The following is a 17106-nucleotide window of genomic DNA, read 5'->3' as shown; positions in this document are numbered from 1 at the left end:
AGAGAGATATTGACATGGTATGTAATTAGTAGGAAGGATAGAATGGAAAGACTAGATAAATTAATGCAGCCTTAATAATTACTAAAGTAGGCTAGGTTTTGGTTAATTTAGAAAGTTAGGTGCGCTTTTGATATGCATTATTAATTATTTTTTAATTTCCTCCAAATTTAATTTGGGTTTCCTATCGGATTCCCTAGTTTGATCCGAATATTTGATCCGACAGGAGATCGTTTTCTCGTTCACGTTCGGCGTCTCACTCACTGTTATAGGAATTTTCGTAGTCAGCTCGCTAGGGTTTTGACGGCGCCTGAGCTTCAGCGAGATGACGTCTTCCGCCTCCATTCAGATTTCCATGGCCATTTCTTCGAGATCGTCCGATTTCTTAGGCAGCCATTCTTTCACCAACAACAACAAGTTCAGGTGCTTTGATCTGTCCATTGATAGCAAGGTTGCAATTACCCTTTTTTATTCCGTATTTGATTTATGACATTGTCGTAGGCCCCGGAAAGTGTCTCTTCCGGGCAGAAAGCTTGGAGTGTGCAGGTGTGTGTTAGCTCATTCTACGGAAGCGACTGGTAACAATTTCATCTCTCTGCGAATTGTAATTTTTTTTTTCTGTTATACTTTGTTCATTTACTCTGTGGCCATTCTTGGCTGCGGATCTTTATTTGACTTTTTGCCTGGTTGACAAATAGATCGTCTCTCAGCCTTACTGGCTGTATTCTCGATGGCTGAAGAGTCGGTTTGAATATTCTGTCCACTGTCAGTTTTTTTTTTTTTTTTTTTTTTTGCTAGTAATGGGTTACCGTTCACTCTTTAGCTCTGTAATCTTGAGCAATTCTCGCCTCCACACTTGTGTTTTATGGTACAAATATTTTAACTGTTAATAGTGATTACTTTTTTTATCTGAACCAAAATGCATCGGAAATTTGTAGAATTTGAATATATATATTTATATACCCAACTTGTCAATGCCATTCCGAATCCAAAGGAGAGAGAAGGAAAGAAACAGAGACGAATGGATCCATTCAATTTGGAGGGATAGAAGATGCATACAATATGGTTGACAGGAAAAATATGTAGCAACTTTAAATCTCTCACTGAGTTGAGCTTTCTAAACAAGGAAACCAAATCCTTGCCTCCGGACAACTTGAGAAGAGGAATTTACATAATTCAACTGACCCCAATTTCTTTTCTTAACCTTATTAATCACATTTCATTCATCCTAAAAGATTAGTTACAAATTTACAAAGGAACAGAAAGTTGGCCTGGCTTGTTCTTGTAAATTAATGTCTTGGAGAGGTTCATAGATATATTTTGTCTTGGCAACCTAGATTATTACACTACTTATACCAATTCTTGCTTAACAAAACCAACATTTGTAGTTGATGGTAAATATGCAACCTGTTCATCTGGTTCTTCCAAACTTCCACTGTTTTATCTCCCATTTTGTTATTTATTCATGCATAACCCCTTCGTCATACAATCACTGCGACAGGAGTCTGCCGTGATGTAATTATGGATTGACAAAATCCCAACATAAAAACTAAACTCTATTCAATTCTTAAGAAATCATAAACATAATAATCAGAATTGCGGAAGTGTACCAAAATCCATAATTTGCAGTTGATCTTGGATGATGATCTTCAATTTGCAGATTTCCTAATATCCAGAGAGTTTTGCCGATGGAAAACAAAACATAATTATCTATTGCAAACTTGAACCATAACCCTTATTTATAGAAACCTAAGTTTGCTTATTTCTAATTTGGCCCCTCAACAAATTATAAATTGCACATGGTATCCATATTATTATATTCATAACAATTAAACCCTTAAGTCATATTCCTTAATCATAACTTTGATCACATTAAATTATGATTTATTTAATTGATGACATTAGACATTTATAATTACAATTATGACCCCAAAATTCTAATAATCTCCCATTGGGCCATATGCGTAAACTTATAAATATTAACCTTAATGAGCCCATAACTTTTGTCATCATAGCCGTAGGGCTTCTTTAACAATCTCGTCCATTAATTATATAGGCATAGGATGAATGTAGTTATTGTTGTATCTATCACAACCAAACCATCAATGGTCAGGTACATCAATACAATCAAATGGCATAGATCAATTATGAATGTGTGGTATGAAAATTATATGCAAGGTAATCTATTCATGTCAATTTTCAACTGGTCCTCCTTTACCAAGTGAGATCAAAACTTTAACTTGAGTTATACATAGTATAATGAAATAAACATTGAACTTTATATCTAATCAGAAAATCTCTAAATACATAAGTTTCAACAACATAACCAAACATATGTAGTACAAACTCCCACTAGATCTAGATTTTACCAAATTGAATAACACCCATATGAGTGGTATGCTCATAGAAGACATTGGGTAGTAAATCCTTCGTAAAAGGATTTGCTATCATGGAATTCTTGCCTATGTGTTCTATCGAAATCTGTCTACTTTGTACTCTTTCTTTCACAACAAGGAACTTGATATCGATGTGCTTTAGTTTTGTCGAGCTCCTATTATTGTTAAAATACAATACAATTGATTGATTGTCACAAAATAACTAAAGTGGTCTCTCAACACTTCCCAAAATACGTAGTCCAATGACAAAATTTTTCAGCCATATACCATGATTAGATGTCTCGTAACATGCTATAAACTCTTCTGCCATGGTGGAAGAAGCTGGCAGTGCTTATTTGGCACTTCTCCAAGCGATAGTTCCGTTGGGCAACAAAAAAATATAGCTGGATCTCATGCTATCTTGGTATCCCGCAAAATCAGAGTTAGAATAACCCATGATCTCAAGTGTATCTGACCTCTTATATGTGAGCATGTAATTACTAGTTCTTTTTAAATATCTCATTACTCTCTTTGCTGTTTTCCAATGATCCATTCCTGGGTTGCTTAAATATCTGCCCAACACTCCAACAATGTACTCAATATCTGGACGCGTACAAACTTGGGCATATATAAGACTTCCTATAGCCGAAGCATAGGGAATTTTTTGCATTTCTTGAGTCTCAAGGCTTCCTTTAGGGCATTGTTTAAAACTAAAGTTGTCTCCTTTAGCAACTAGGATGTCACCTGGTTTGTAATCTTGCATGCCAAATCTTTTAAGCACCTTATTGATATAGTTCCTTTGCGATAATCCAAGAATACCTCGAGAACGATCTCGGTGTATTTAGATTCCTAGTACAAAAGATGCATTATCAAGATCTTTCATTTCAAAATATCTAGATAGAAATCTCTTGGTATCATTTAACATACTTATATCGTTTGTGGCAAGCAAAATGTTGTCAACATATTGAACCAGAAAGATATGCTTACTCCCACCGAACTTATGATACACACAATTATCTACCATGTTTACCTCAAAATCAAATGAGATGATTATTTGATGAAATTTGTGGTACCATTGATGAGAAGCTTGCTTTGACCCATAGATGAACTTCTTAAGTTTGTAAATCGTATTCTTTGGATCTCCCGATACAAAGTATTCTGATTGCACCATATAGATTGTTTCCTCAATGTCTCCATTGAGAAAAGCTGGCTTGACTTCCATCTGATGGAATTCCATATTGAAGTGTGCGACAAGTGCTATGATCATTCTTAAAGAGTCCTTCGTTGAAATTATAGAAAAAGTCTCCTTAAACTCAATTCTATATTTTTGAGTATAGCCTTTAGCTACAAGACATGCTTTATGTCTTTCCACATTACCATTTGAATCCTGTTTGGTTTTAAAAATCCACTTACAACCAATGAGTTTCACACCTTCTAGTAATAGGACAAATTCCTAAACTTTATTGTCTTGCATTGACTTGTACTCCTCATTCATTGCCTCAATCCACTTTTGAGAATTTGAATCTTGTATGGGTTGATGAAAGTTGATCGGATCATCCTCCGCCATACCATCATTTTCCTCATGTTCTTGAAGTAGGATTATGTAATCATCTAAAATAACACTCCTTTTTGTAATGGACCTTCATAAAGGCACTTGTTCTACATACACTAGTTCTTGAGGTTGTTGAGTTTGTTCTTCTAGGAGTTGATTAACAATGTTTTGTTGTTCTTGTATTGCATCTTGGTTACTGAAAGGAATAAAATCCTGATCATTATCAAAAGCAATCATAGGCATATAAACCATTTTCTCTTAAAGAGTAGTGGGAATACATTTCTCCTCAAAGACAAGGTCTGTTACTTTATTCTCCCCCCAAACTCAATATCCTTAAAGAACGTTGCAGTTCCCATCTCCAAGATGGTTTTTTACTTTGGGATCATAAAACTTATAGTCTGTGATCGCTCAGAATATCCAATAAAGTAGCTACTTATGGTTCTGGAGTCCAGTTTCTGTTCATGTGGTCTATATAGTCTAGTCTCAGTCGGACATCCCCAATATGAACATGTTTGAGACTTGACTTTCACCTTATCCAAAACTCAAAAGGTGATTTAGTAGTTGCTTTAGTGGATATCCGATTTAGAATGTAAGCTGTTGTCTTTAACGCTTCTCCCCAGAGTGATTCCGGTAAGGTTGAATGACTAACCATACTCTTTACTATATCCTTAAGAGTTCGATTTTGTCGTTCAACTATACCATTCATGCATGGTGAGCCTGACATGGTGTACTGTGGGACGATTCCACACTCCTCTAGGTATTGAGCAAAAGTTCCTTGACGTTGCTCATATGAACCGTCATGAATCTACTGTAGTATTCACCACCACGATCAGATATGACTTTTTTAATTCTTTTGTCGAGTTGATTCTTGACTTCAACCTTAAATGATTTGAAAACATCCAATGTTTGAGCCATTTCATAAATAAGAAACAAGTATGCATATCGAGAATAATCATCAATAAATGATACAAAATATTGTTGACCATTCCAAGAAGGTGTTGAACATGGTTCACAAACATCTGTATGTATCAATTCTAATACTTCTGTAGCTTTATATGCACCCTCTTTCTTTCTTTTGGTCTGTTTGCCCTTAATGCATTCGACACAAATATTTAGATCTGTAAAATCAATGGAGTGTAAAATTCCATCCAATACAAGTAGTTCAACTCTATTTCTATAGTCGTTCAACCCTAGAAGGGGAGTCTTGGTGCAATGGTAAAGTTGTTGCTTTGTGACCAAAAGGTCACGAGTTCGAATATTGGAAACAACCTCTTGCAAAAGCAGGGTAAGACTGCGTACAATGGATCCTTGCCCGGGACCTCGCATGACGGGAGCTTCGTGCACCGGGCTGCCCTTAGTATCACGTGATTCCACATTCAGGGTTTCAATATAAGAAGTATTTATATTAAGCATATATATAGATTGTTATAAATTATAAGTGAATCGACTCTAACAACAGTAGAATTAATAGATAAACTGAACTGACCGTTTCCTAACGAACAACAATAACCTAATTTGTCCAAATGAAAAACAGAAAGCAAATTCCATCTAAATGACAGTATAACAAAAATATCTATTAAGTCTAAATAATAACTAGTGCTTAACAACAATCTAAAATTCCCTATTGCTTCTACTTCATCCGACTTGCCGTCACCTACATAAATGCATCTTTTAGCATCACTTGGCTTTTGGCAGCTTAGGGAACCCTGCATTGAAACACTTATGTTAGTAATTGCACCGGAGTCTAACCATCAAGTGTTTCTAGGTACTGAAGCTAAATTTACTTTAGAACAGATCAAATTTAAAAATGTACTTTTTTTCGCACGCCAGGCATGATACTTAGGACATTCTTTCTTGACATGATCAGACTTGTTACAAAAAAAATAACCTTTCTTGTCATGATCTTGCATTTGTTTCTTCACATAAGGACCTTTAGTAGGCTCATTCTTTCTTTTCTTGCCCTTATATTTAGGGGTGTTTGTCAAATAGGCACTTTCAGCCTTGTTTTGCTTTAACCTCTCTTCCTCTTGAATACAGTCAAACATGATCTCATTAAGAGTCCATTTCTTACGGTTATAATTGATCTGGAATTGACTGAACTGGTTCGGAAGATAAATAGGCACTAAATGCACAAGTATGTCGTCCGATAATTCAAGGTTAAGTGCCTTCAACTTTGATACAAGGTGGGAAAACTCCATGATATATTCCAGAACATTTCCTTTGCCTTTATACTTCATGGAAATCAAACTCTTTAGAATTGTGCTGGTTTATGCTTTATCGCTTTTGGCAAAACGCTTCTCAATCTCATTGAGATATTCCTTAGCTGTGGTGACACTATTGGATACTGCATCCCTAAAAGCCTTAGATATGTCGCGCTTGATGATCATAAGACTTATACGGTTAGAGCGATCCCACTTCTCATATTTAGCCCTTTGTTCAGAGGAACTAGTATCTGTAGGAGCAGTGGGTTGCTCTGTCCTAATCGCAAGATCTAGATCCATGCAGCCAAGAACAATAAGAATGTTCTCCTTTCAATCCTTAAAATTTGTTCCATTAAGGATCTATACTAAACTTAAGTTAGCAGAAATAGTAGCAACATTTGATGAAAAGAGAACACAAGAATTATAACATAAATAACATGCTTATTTGAATTAATTAGAATAAATGGTAAATCCCATATAAAGATACCTAGTGTAACAATAGTATTAAGTCTTTGGACAATAATATTATTTGCAAGTGGTACTCTTGTGGTAATAATTAAATACTAACAATAATGCATGACAAATAATAAACCTATCGTTGGATCGATTTATTAGATTCATGAAAAATAATAAATAAAACCCTATAATTGTTATATGTTTATTATCACAAGTAAATGTATAATTTGTTAAGTATAAATCTTCCTTTGGGCTGATTAATACTCACATAAATACACACATTTACACTTTATTTAATACCTTAATAATATCTCAATATTTCAAATAAAATTAAATTCAAATAATAGAGGTTACTTTGGCGACATGTAATTTAAATTTAATTTAATTTAAAATAATAGATATTAATAGAACCAATATAATCCAATTAAATTAATATTAAAAATAATTTAATTAAATTATTTTATCCAAATAATAAATTTAATGGATTATCGTTAAAGGGGACAAGTTAAAGGGGACAAATAAGGGTAATTATATCAAATGGGCAATTAGGTTACCTAGATAAGTGCTATATGGATTATGTAATATTCTAAAGTCAAAATTATGAAATTAATGGCAAAAACGTGGTAGTGCATTTGCTCTCCAAACCACACAACAAAAGGTGGTAGTGCATTTGCTCTCCAAACCACACAACAAAACGTGGTTTCTATTTTTTTTTAATTATTAAATATATCAAAATCTAAAATTTGAAATCACATAATCTTCTCAAACCACGTAACTTTGACAAACTGTTCATCCATATAACTTTTTGAAACCATGCAAGTGTTCATCGTCTCTGTCATTTCCGGCCGAAGCACCGCCAAACGCTGATAGCCCATAAGGGAGCGATCACTGCTGCATCGTCGCCCGTACCTAATCTGCCAGAAAATCACAAAAGCCATTTTTTTTTGCGACGGTTTCCGACAACCACTCGTTTCGACCTTTTTGCAGCGGTCTTCAACAAGCACTCGTCCCTTCATGGTCGCTACTACAAGGGTCATTGTATGCCACCGGAATTCGACCTTCGATTTGGCCGAGTTCCTTATTCATGCAACCCAAAATCCAAAAAATTGAATTTCATCAATGTCGACGATGAACGAGGGAAAGACAAAATAGTTGCATGCCAATGATGAACGAGGGAAAGATAGAATAGTTGCAAATGTTAATTAAAACAGAATAAATTTTTTAAGAATTGGAAATAGATTGCTCTAATACCAATTGATGAAATTATGGATTGACAAAATCCCAACATAAAATACTAAACTCTATTCAATTCTTAAGAAATCATAAACATAATAATCAGAATTGCGGAAGCATACCAAAATCCATAATTTGCAGATGATTGTGATGATGATCTTCAATTTGTAGATTTCCTAATATCCAGAGAGTTTTGCCGAGGGAAAACAAAACATAATTATCTACTGCAAACTGGGACCATAACCCTTATTTATAGAAACTGAAGTTTGCTTATTTCTAATTTGGCCCCTCAATAAATTATAAATTGCACATGGTATCTACATTATTATATTCATAACAATTAAATCCTTAAGTCATATTCCTTAATCGTAAATTTGATTACATTAAATTATGACTTATTTAATTGATGATATTAGACATTTATAATTATAATTATGGCTTCAAAATTCTAATATGCCGGTCTTCAATATTACAAAGTCTATAGTCCTTGGGAACTATTCTCTTCTATCTGATCTTAACCCTACTCTTCCTTCCCCCGTCCAATTGGTAAAAACTTTGCCAATGTTGGCACTGATAGGCTATCATAAAAGTAACTGGCTATCAGTATGATATGCATTTTTGTCCTTCTAGTCGTTAGTTTTAATAGGTATCAATTTTTGGCATGTCATTCCTGTTACAAGATTGTAACAAGATAGTTATTGTTCAGTACTCTGTAGTCATATGTTAGACCTAACTGCACTAAATTGGGAAGACATTGAATCATATTTCTTAGACAATATTTTTGCAGATTTTATTTAATATTTTTCTAGATTCTTGATGGTTAATGTGGAATTCTCAAACTCTTCTTTTTTATTTCTAATTCACCTATCCATCTTCGAACATGTATCTAATTAGATATATGAGTTAACTTTGCTGGATATGCCATTAAACTCATTGCTTCTGCAAATACATGCATATATATATATATATATTCTCCTTAATAGTCTGTTTTCTCTACTAACTCTACTAAGACAAGACAGATGATTGCTTATAGAACATTCAGATAATGATTATTTACACATTCAGCAAACTAAAACATTAACATTTTTATGAAGCTTACAAGACGAAAGTTACAAGAAATTCAAATATGGCTAAACTTCAAGCAGGTTATCTGTTCCCAGAGGTTAGTTTCCCTTTTTAATGTCTTTTTAAAGAGCTGTTCTTGTTCTCAAACACTCGTTGTCCTTATTTTTAATTATCTAGCATGGAATTTCAACCGCTACAAATCTTTCCTTATTTTTAATTATCTAGCATGGAATTTCAACCGCTACAAATCTTTCCACATAGTTTTCTGATTTAGTTAACCATGATTTTACTGTCAGGAGTTGGTCTGTTTGCATTGCCATTGACTTTTCTGTGAGGTCAATAGCCATTTAAGTTCAACTTCTTACCACTCAACTCAATCAAAGTTGGCTTACGTTTGTAAAATCTAAGCATAGGATAAATGTGATTTTTATTTTCTTTCTATGTTAAAATTCATAACGCCGAGTCAAAATTGTGGGAACACCAAAGCATAGCCAGAGATCCAAAGTTATGGAAATTTCTAAGTTTATATCCATGTCAAGATTGTAGTGCTTTTGAGGAGCTTGTAAGTATATTTGATTTTCATAAGTTGTTGCTAGATTCAGCCAAAAATGCATGATAGAATATCTATTACTTTTCTCATCTTTGGGCATAGCCATCTATTCTGTTTTCTTGATGGCAATGTGACATGTGACAGCTGTGTTTGATATTCTGGTTGAACAAATGTTGCTGAAATTTGGTTACGTGCATAACATTGCCACATTTCTAACCTTTAGTCATGTATGGAAAATCCACTTGGCAACTGTGGTTGTTGCTTAATGCTATAATCTTTATTTGGATACTAATACTTGTCTTGTAGAATGTTAGTCCAATTTCTGATTTGCTTCACATTTATAGTGGTGGAATGCTAACTGTGAACTTAACAACTTTTTATTTTCCTCCTTGACTTGGTTATATGATATCTGTATTGAAACTAAATGCTATAAGTTTCTACAAATTTATTTGTCAGATGCATTTTTCCTTCATTTAAGTTGGTTTTGAATTTATATTGACAAATCTGAAGCACCATATGTTCTTGAATTTAGATCGCTAGAAGGAGGTCAGCGCACATGTTAAAGTACCCAGATGTAAAAGTTATTAGCCTTGGCATTGGTGATACTACAGAACCCATTCCGGAAGTCATAACTTCTGCCATGGCCATGGTATTCAATTAGTATACCTCATAACATTTTTCTTACAGTAACAAACTCTTTGAATAACATGGTGATATATTATCCTCTTTTACTGATTTGATTTTTGATCACATACGTCTTTGTTATGTCGGTAATAACTAGAATCAAATAGTTTGGAGATGGTTGTTTTTGATCCTAACATGTGTTTGTTTGCTGAAGTGTTCTAAATTATGTCAATTGAAATCTCATAGATAATGTATGTACAAAGATCGTGCTTAGTAAAACTGAAGAATAGGTTTGTATATGTCCGTCATGATTTTTTGGGCTGCCAAATATTATACTACTGAAAATTGATTCAGCTTGTACATTGCATATGGCTGTGCTGAATGGTTGAGTTTGATTCTTATGAAATTTGGTTTAGTTTTGCCCACTGTTACAAAAGTTTAGTGGAGTTGGCTGATATTTTATATTATTATTATAAATCACCTGTGATTAGTAATGCTTTGAAACATGGATCGTCACATATCCTGCATGGAAGATTTCTAAACTTGGCCTATGGCATGCAGAGGGCGGATTCTCTTACAACATTTGAAGGTTATACTGGTTATGGTGCTGAACAAGGGGATACGGTAACAATTGTTTTTGTAATGTCATGTTTCTTGTTTATTCATTCATACTCATTGCTTAGTTTCCTTCAATATTTTCATGCAAAACCTTTCTGATCACTATAAAAAAATGACCAAGTGCAAGTTGAAGTTTTCTTCTTGCATTTAGAGTGGATAAAGTGCAAACAAATCTTCTTTTGTTTGTCTATTCTACATGTTATCTTAGAATAGATTACAAAATATGGGATATGTATAAACTCGGATCATGTTAGTAATATAGAAAGGAAGTGACAGTATATATCGAAGCTTGGAAAGATAATATGTGATAAGGCTTTTAAACAACCTATGTGTAATATGCCAAAGCTTGAAAAAAATACTTATGATTTGATAGTGCAAGTGAAACAACTTATATGTATGATAATGCTAGATAGTTTAACTATCCCAGACTATATAGTTTAACTATCCCAGACTATATGTATGATAATAGATAGTTTAAGGATCATTCTCAAAACAGCTGTTCATGTCCTCATTCACAATTAAGTAATTGAATAGCATTGTTTCATTATTTGTTATCAATACATTGTGTTAGCTTAGGATAGTTTATTGAGTAGGTGCAGCAAGAATTTATGAATGACATTCATGTCACGTCTCATTAGTGACAATATCGACAACATGCAAATCTTGTTTGATGTCGTAGTTATATTTAGTTATAACTAAGGATTGAAATCTCGTGCCGAATCGATCAAAATGTGCAAAATATTTCATTTCGCTCGTCGATTGGCACGACCCGACACTGAGAAAAAGGCCAGTTGCAGTAGCGAAGCTATCGCGGAACTCCTGCGGCTGTGCCAGAGGGGCTGCGTGACCCTTGTGGTCACGCCGAAGGGGTCGTGCGACCGCGCCGGAGGGGCCGCGTGACCCCCGCGACCGCGTGACCCCGCGGTCGCGCAAGAGGGGTCGTGTGACCCTTGCGGCCGTGCCAAAGTGGTCACGACACCCCCGCAGTGGCGCCGGAGGATCTCTGTTAGGATTTTAATTAAATCTGATATTTGTTTTTTATTTTAAACTAAACAATTCCCAGATATGATAGGGATAATCTAAAGAGACTTAATTAAACCCTAATAAAATTATCTAAAGAGCAGCTCGGTGCATGAAGCTCCCGCTATGTAGGGTCCCAGGAGCCTTACCCTGCTTTTTGCAAGAGGAAAATGATCTAATTAATTAAAAATTTTATTTATTTTAATTCTAAAAATATATTATAAAATATTTATTTATCTCCTAACCTAATTAATCTCTAACTTAAATAAATAGCCAAACATATTTTTTAAAATTATAATCAAATTATCACATTAAAATATATAAAAAATTATTTAAAATTCTAATAAAATATTATATATTCCTAAAACCCTTAGCAGAGGCCGCGATGGCCTCCGCAAGTCACTACAGCTGAGATTTTTTTAGTTTTTTTGGTTTAGTTAATTTTTTATTTTTTAAATATGTATTGTTTATAAATAAACTATTATTAATAATAGTTATAAAATATTAAAAATTATTTCAAAATTTTTAAATAATTTTAAAATTAATAAATATTTTATAAAATATTTTTTTTAAATATAATTTTAATTTTTTAATATAAGTTTAAAATAATAAAAAAATTAAAAAAATATAATTCTTAAACATTTCAAATAAATTTTTTAGAATTAAAAATTTACAAATATATTCAAAAATAATAATTTAAGATTTTCAAATAATTTTATTGTTTTTAGCCTTTCAAATGATTTTATAATTTTAAATTTAGTTTTGAATTTTAAAAATTACTTATTTTTTAAAATATTTTTTATAAAAATTTAATAGACATTATCTTATGAGAAATTGTTGAAATATAAAATTTAACATCTCAAAAATATAAAGCATATTTAATAATCAAATATTAATATATATTTATGTTTAAAATTTTAAAAAATATAGAAACTATATCGGCACCACATGATACGATATTAAAAATATATCATTCTGGTTCAGGACTGAAATCTCGACACGGGTCGAGATTTTAAACCTTGGTTATAACATCATAATGATTCTTTAAGATTGCAACATGAAGTATCCCCTAATCCTCCTCTAATCATCGAGTATGAAATGATCACAAGTTGCTACAAATTGATATTCCATTATGCTTTTGGAATGAGTGATTGCAAGTTTCTTTTGACACATCAAATATTGCTGGTTTGATTTCATTCTGAATGCATAGGTTAAGGTTTACTTGACTTACAATATCCAAACTTTTCTACTTATTCTTAATAGCTTGCATATTCTTAGCTGCTGAAACCTTTTTCCTCCAGTAAATGGGAAGCCATCTCCATAAATGAACAAAGTGACATTTCCATTATTCTAGCTAATGTAGATGTGAGATGCCAAAACAATGGACTTCTGTGTGGTTTTTATATTTCTTAGAATTTGTCTTGCATTCATCTTCTGTGAGAATGTATTACATGGATTCTTAGAAGAGGAAAAATAACACATTTGATTGTGATTTTGTTGCTATCTTCATCCTGTTAATTGTTACAGGGATTTTTTTTCCTGTCGTGATGTTTACATAGAAGCTCTAACCTTGGTTTCACTTGATGCAGCACGTCTGTTTTTATTAATTTAATCATATTATTTTTTGTTGGTTCTTATTTTTCCGATCAATAGGAAATGTGCAATATTCTTAGGATCATATTATTTTTTGTTGGCTTACTAGCTACTCATGACATTTGCCAGTTGAACTCTTTTGCAGAAGCTAAGAGCTGCTATAGCCTCAACATACTATAAAGACCTTATTATTGAAGAAACTGACATATTTGTATCAGATGGGGCAAAGTGTGATATCTCTCGGCTTCAGGTTTTATTCTAGAATTTGTGGTCTCCTTCCATCTTGATCTACTAATTTCCAGCTTGGAGATTTTTGCTTATACTGTTGAATTTTTTCTACTTGTAAGCTGTAGCTTGCTATAATTTTGCCCTATATGCTTCTTCATTAGAATTTGGAGGTTAAAACTATTTGCGTTCTTATGCCTATAATGTTCTTAAATGACTAAACAACTGATATGTTTACCTGCTTACATTTCTGACAGCTTCTTTTTGGATCTGAAGTGAAAATGGCTGTTCAAGATCCATCATATCCTGTGAGTCTAACTCTGTATATTTGCATTCTGTTTCCCTTTTGACATAAAAAGTTACTTTGAAATAGTGTCTAACAATAGTATTCCTGTGTATATTCTTTGTTTATCTGGAGGAATGTCAATATGCATACATCTTATGGACTTATCTATTTGTTCAATGACAATATTTTTTTTTTCTTGATTGGAAGTTATGTAATGTCTACTTCGAGAACTTCATGTTTATTGGTTTTTGTCTGGTAATCAATATGTAAATTTTTGCAAGCTGTGCTAATGGTTTATCGGTCAAGACCCCTCATATCCTGTGAGTCTAACTCTGTACATTTGCATTTTATTTTCAGTTTGCATAGAAGTTACTTTATAATGTTGTCTATCAATAGTATTCCTCTGTACATTCTTGTTTATCTCAAAGAATGTCAATATGCATATATTATATGAACTTATCAATTTGTTCAGTAGCAATATTAAACTTTATTATGTTGTTTTCTTGATGGGAAATTATGCTAATGGCAACTTAGAGAACTTTATGTTTATTGTTTTTTTGTCTGGTAATCAATATATGAAATTTCTGCAAGCTGTGCTAATGATCTATTGCTTACAGGCATATGTTGATTCAAGTGTTATCATGGGACAAACTGGTTTATTTCAGAAGGATATTGAGAAATATGCAAACATTGAATACATGAGATGTGTACCTGAGAATGATTTTTTCCCTGATTTGTCAACTATCTCACAAGCTGATGTCATCTACTTCTGTTCACCAAACAACCCAACAGGATATGCAGCAACGAGAGATCAGCTGACCCAACTAGTTCAGTCTGCAAAGGATAATGGGTCAATTATAGTTTATGATTCTGCTTATGCTATGTATATTTCAGATGACAGTCCTCGTTCTATCTTTGAAATCCCCGGAGCAAAAGAAGTGAGTCCTGTGTCAGTTTATTGTCACTACCCAGAAATATCAAATGTAGATTATATATTAAATCTGGTCACACCCACACTCATTTCCAGACAATCAACTTATGCCATGACTCATTACAACAGTATTCTCAAATATTTAACTTAGGATTTACCTATATATGTAATCCAGCTAGTATTTATCTGTTAAAGAATAATTTTCTTTTGCTTTGTTTGTGGGGTATATTTCTGACTTTTAACATGCCAAATGCTACATCCGGATCACAAAATAACCTTGGATCATAAGAATTTTCATTATGAAAGTGCAGATATTGCTATTATATTGTCCAAGGTAAAAGCGTCAAAAGTAATTGATCTTGACATTTAGATTTGTGGCTCATTTGATTGAACTGATTGTGAGAACATACAGCTATGGTATCTCAATATCCATATGGTAGGATATTATCTTGTAGGGTGGCCCATAACTTGACAATAGCCACAGGAAGGGAAAAGTGGGTTGCTGAGAGGAAAAGAAAAGAGAGAAGAAAGCGTGGTTGAAGCGAGTGAGAAAGGGAGTGGCGCAATGTGGGACTAAAAGAGTCAAGCATGCGAACTTCATATGTCTTTTAACTAAAGCTGTGAGCCTAAATCAGTCTCACAGGTTGGATCTGCTTTGAACAAATTCTGATGTATTCTTGCTGGCCCAAAACTCAGCCTGTTCTTAGGATCTGATAGTGAACTGCCAGCAACTCTCGATCTTAATACCAATTATGATGTTGGACAGTAGGAGAGACATCCACCTCACATGGAGTATCCTACTTGATAGGGCTGCCACATATGAGTCTATCCTAGTACCCCCCTCCTAGGTCTTGGCAATTATTGACCTAAATGTTGTTTTGCCCTCCATTAACCTGTGTCTGCAATGACATCTAAGCTGTAATGAACAGCACCTACCTTGAACATTATCAACATCAAAGTTCATTGCCTCTATCCAACTAATTGATGACTAATGCCCTTCCTGGGTCAAATTTCTACAAATTATAAATTCTATGATAGTTTCTGCTCAAAGTTGTTCTTATCATTTTGAATTATTATTATTATTATTTTTCTGGAAAAGATCTCAACCTGAATTCTTGCTTCCTGCACCAGTACCAAGTCTTAGAAAATGGTATGAAATATTAAGGAAACTACTGAGACATACATTATTATTGTCCATCCATTTGCAATAGCTACTGCTTTCTTATAATTATCATCAGATATTTGCTTGGAATGATATAACAATTCATGTTTGGCAGGTAGCAATTGAAATATCATCATTTTCCAAATATGCTGGTTTCACTGGCGTTCGCCTTGGCTGGACTGTGATCCCAAAGGAATTGCTTTTCTCTGATGGTTTTCCTGTTGCCAAGGATTTCAATCGAATTGTATGCACATGCTTCAATGGTGCATCAAACATTGCACAAGCTGGAGGCCTAGCCTGTCTCTCTCCTGTGGGTTCGAAGGTGAGCTTTTATGCAATGTTTTGCCACATGTCATAAGCATTGCAGACTCTGATTTCTCCTTGTTTGGATCAGGCCATGCAAGACACTATTAACTTTTACAAAGAGAATACTAAGATCATCGTGGACACATTTAGCTCACTCGGCTTCAATGTTTACGGCGGGAAGAATGCTCCCTATGTCTGGGTACAATTCCCTGGTCGTAGCTCGTGGGACGTGTTTGCTGAGATTCTTGAGAAGGCACATGTGGTTACTACACCCGGAAGTGGATTCGGACCCGGAGGGGAGAGCTTTATCAGGGTCAGTGCTTTTGGCCACAGAGAGAACATTTTGGAGGCTGCCAAAAGAATCAAGCAACTTTACAGATGAGATCGATGGCCACTATTCATCTCCATTTTAAGGACATTATGCAGTGAGATATAGAGTTTATCGGGCTTGGAATAATGAGCGTAAGAGATTATAATCATGTGTTTTTTATTTGCTGAAGAAAGATCTACATAGCTATGTATTCAGTTATTCCCAGGATTAAATCCATGAACTTTGTGGAAATTGAAAACTATCTTCCAACTAGTTTGCCTTGTTTCCTTTACATACCAGTTTTACTTGTTCTTATTAGAAATGCAGTTATAGAATGATTGAGGGTGCTGCAGAAAGGTAGTTAATATATTTCATTTTTCTATATCCTGAATTTATATATTGGAAAAATCTAAAAAATATTATATATGGCTAAAAAATGTAGAATTAAAGCTGCTAATTTGGGGTTCGATCTGTTATTTTCACATAACCTCCTAGTCAATAATGTAGCAACTTAATGAGTGAGGAATGGCTTTAAAGATTGCATTTAATTGACGATGAATATGGAAATAATAATAGCAATGAAGATTCCTTCCGTCCCTTTG

General features: G+C 33.8%; 1 protein-coding gene across 1 annotated transcript; it reads left to right on the top strand.

The window, feature by feature from the left end:
• The first annotated feature begins 232 nt into the window (after positions 1-232).
• Positions 233-16777, top strand: LOC121970303 (probable LL-diaminopimelate aminotransferase, chloroplastic). Its single transcript, XM_042520912.1, has 10 exons — positions 233-420; positions 499-575; positions 8909-8976; positions 9962-10078; positions 10615-10677; positions 13430-13534; positions 13767-13817; positions 14413-14733; positions 16004-16210; positions 16283-16777. The coding sequence occupies exons 1-10, from the start codon at positions 323-325 to the stop codon at positions 16574-16576; spliced, it is 1401 nt and encodes a 466-aa protein (XP_042376846.1). The 5' UTR covers positions 233-322; the 3' UTR covers positions 16577-16777.
• Positions 16778-17106: the final 329 nt, after the last annotated feature.

Source organism: Zingiber officinale, chromosome 4A, assembly GCF_018446385.1.
Source record: "Zingiber officinale cultivar Zhangliang chromosome 4A, Zo_v1.1, whole genome shotgun sequence".
Classification (NCBI taxonomy): Eukaryota; Viridiplantae; Streptophyta; class Magnoliopsida; order Zingiberales; family Zingiberaceae; genus Zingiber; species Zingiber officinale.
Note: the sequence above shows the minus strand (reverse complement) of the source record. Positions and strands in the feature narration are given on the sequence as shown.

Excerpts from the sequence above, each read along its gene's own strand:
- LOC121970303 (XM_042520912.1), top strand. The coding sequence starts at position 323 with ATGACGTCTTCCGCCTCCATTCAGATTTCCATGGCCATTTCTTCGAGA. Across the intron at positions 421-498 it reads ACCAACAACAACAAGTTCAG|GCCCCGGAAAGTGTCTCTTC; the intron begins GTGCTTTGATCT and ends ACATTGTCGTAG. Across the intron at positions 14,734-16,003 it reads AAATCCCCGGAGCAAAAGAA|GTAGCAATTGAAATATCATC; the intron begins GTGAGTCCTGTG and ends CATGTTTGGCAG.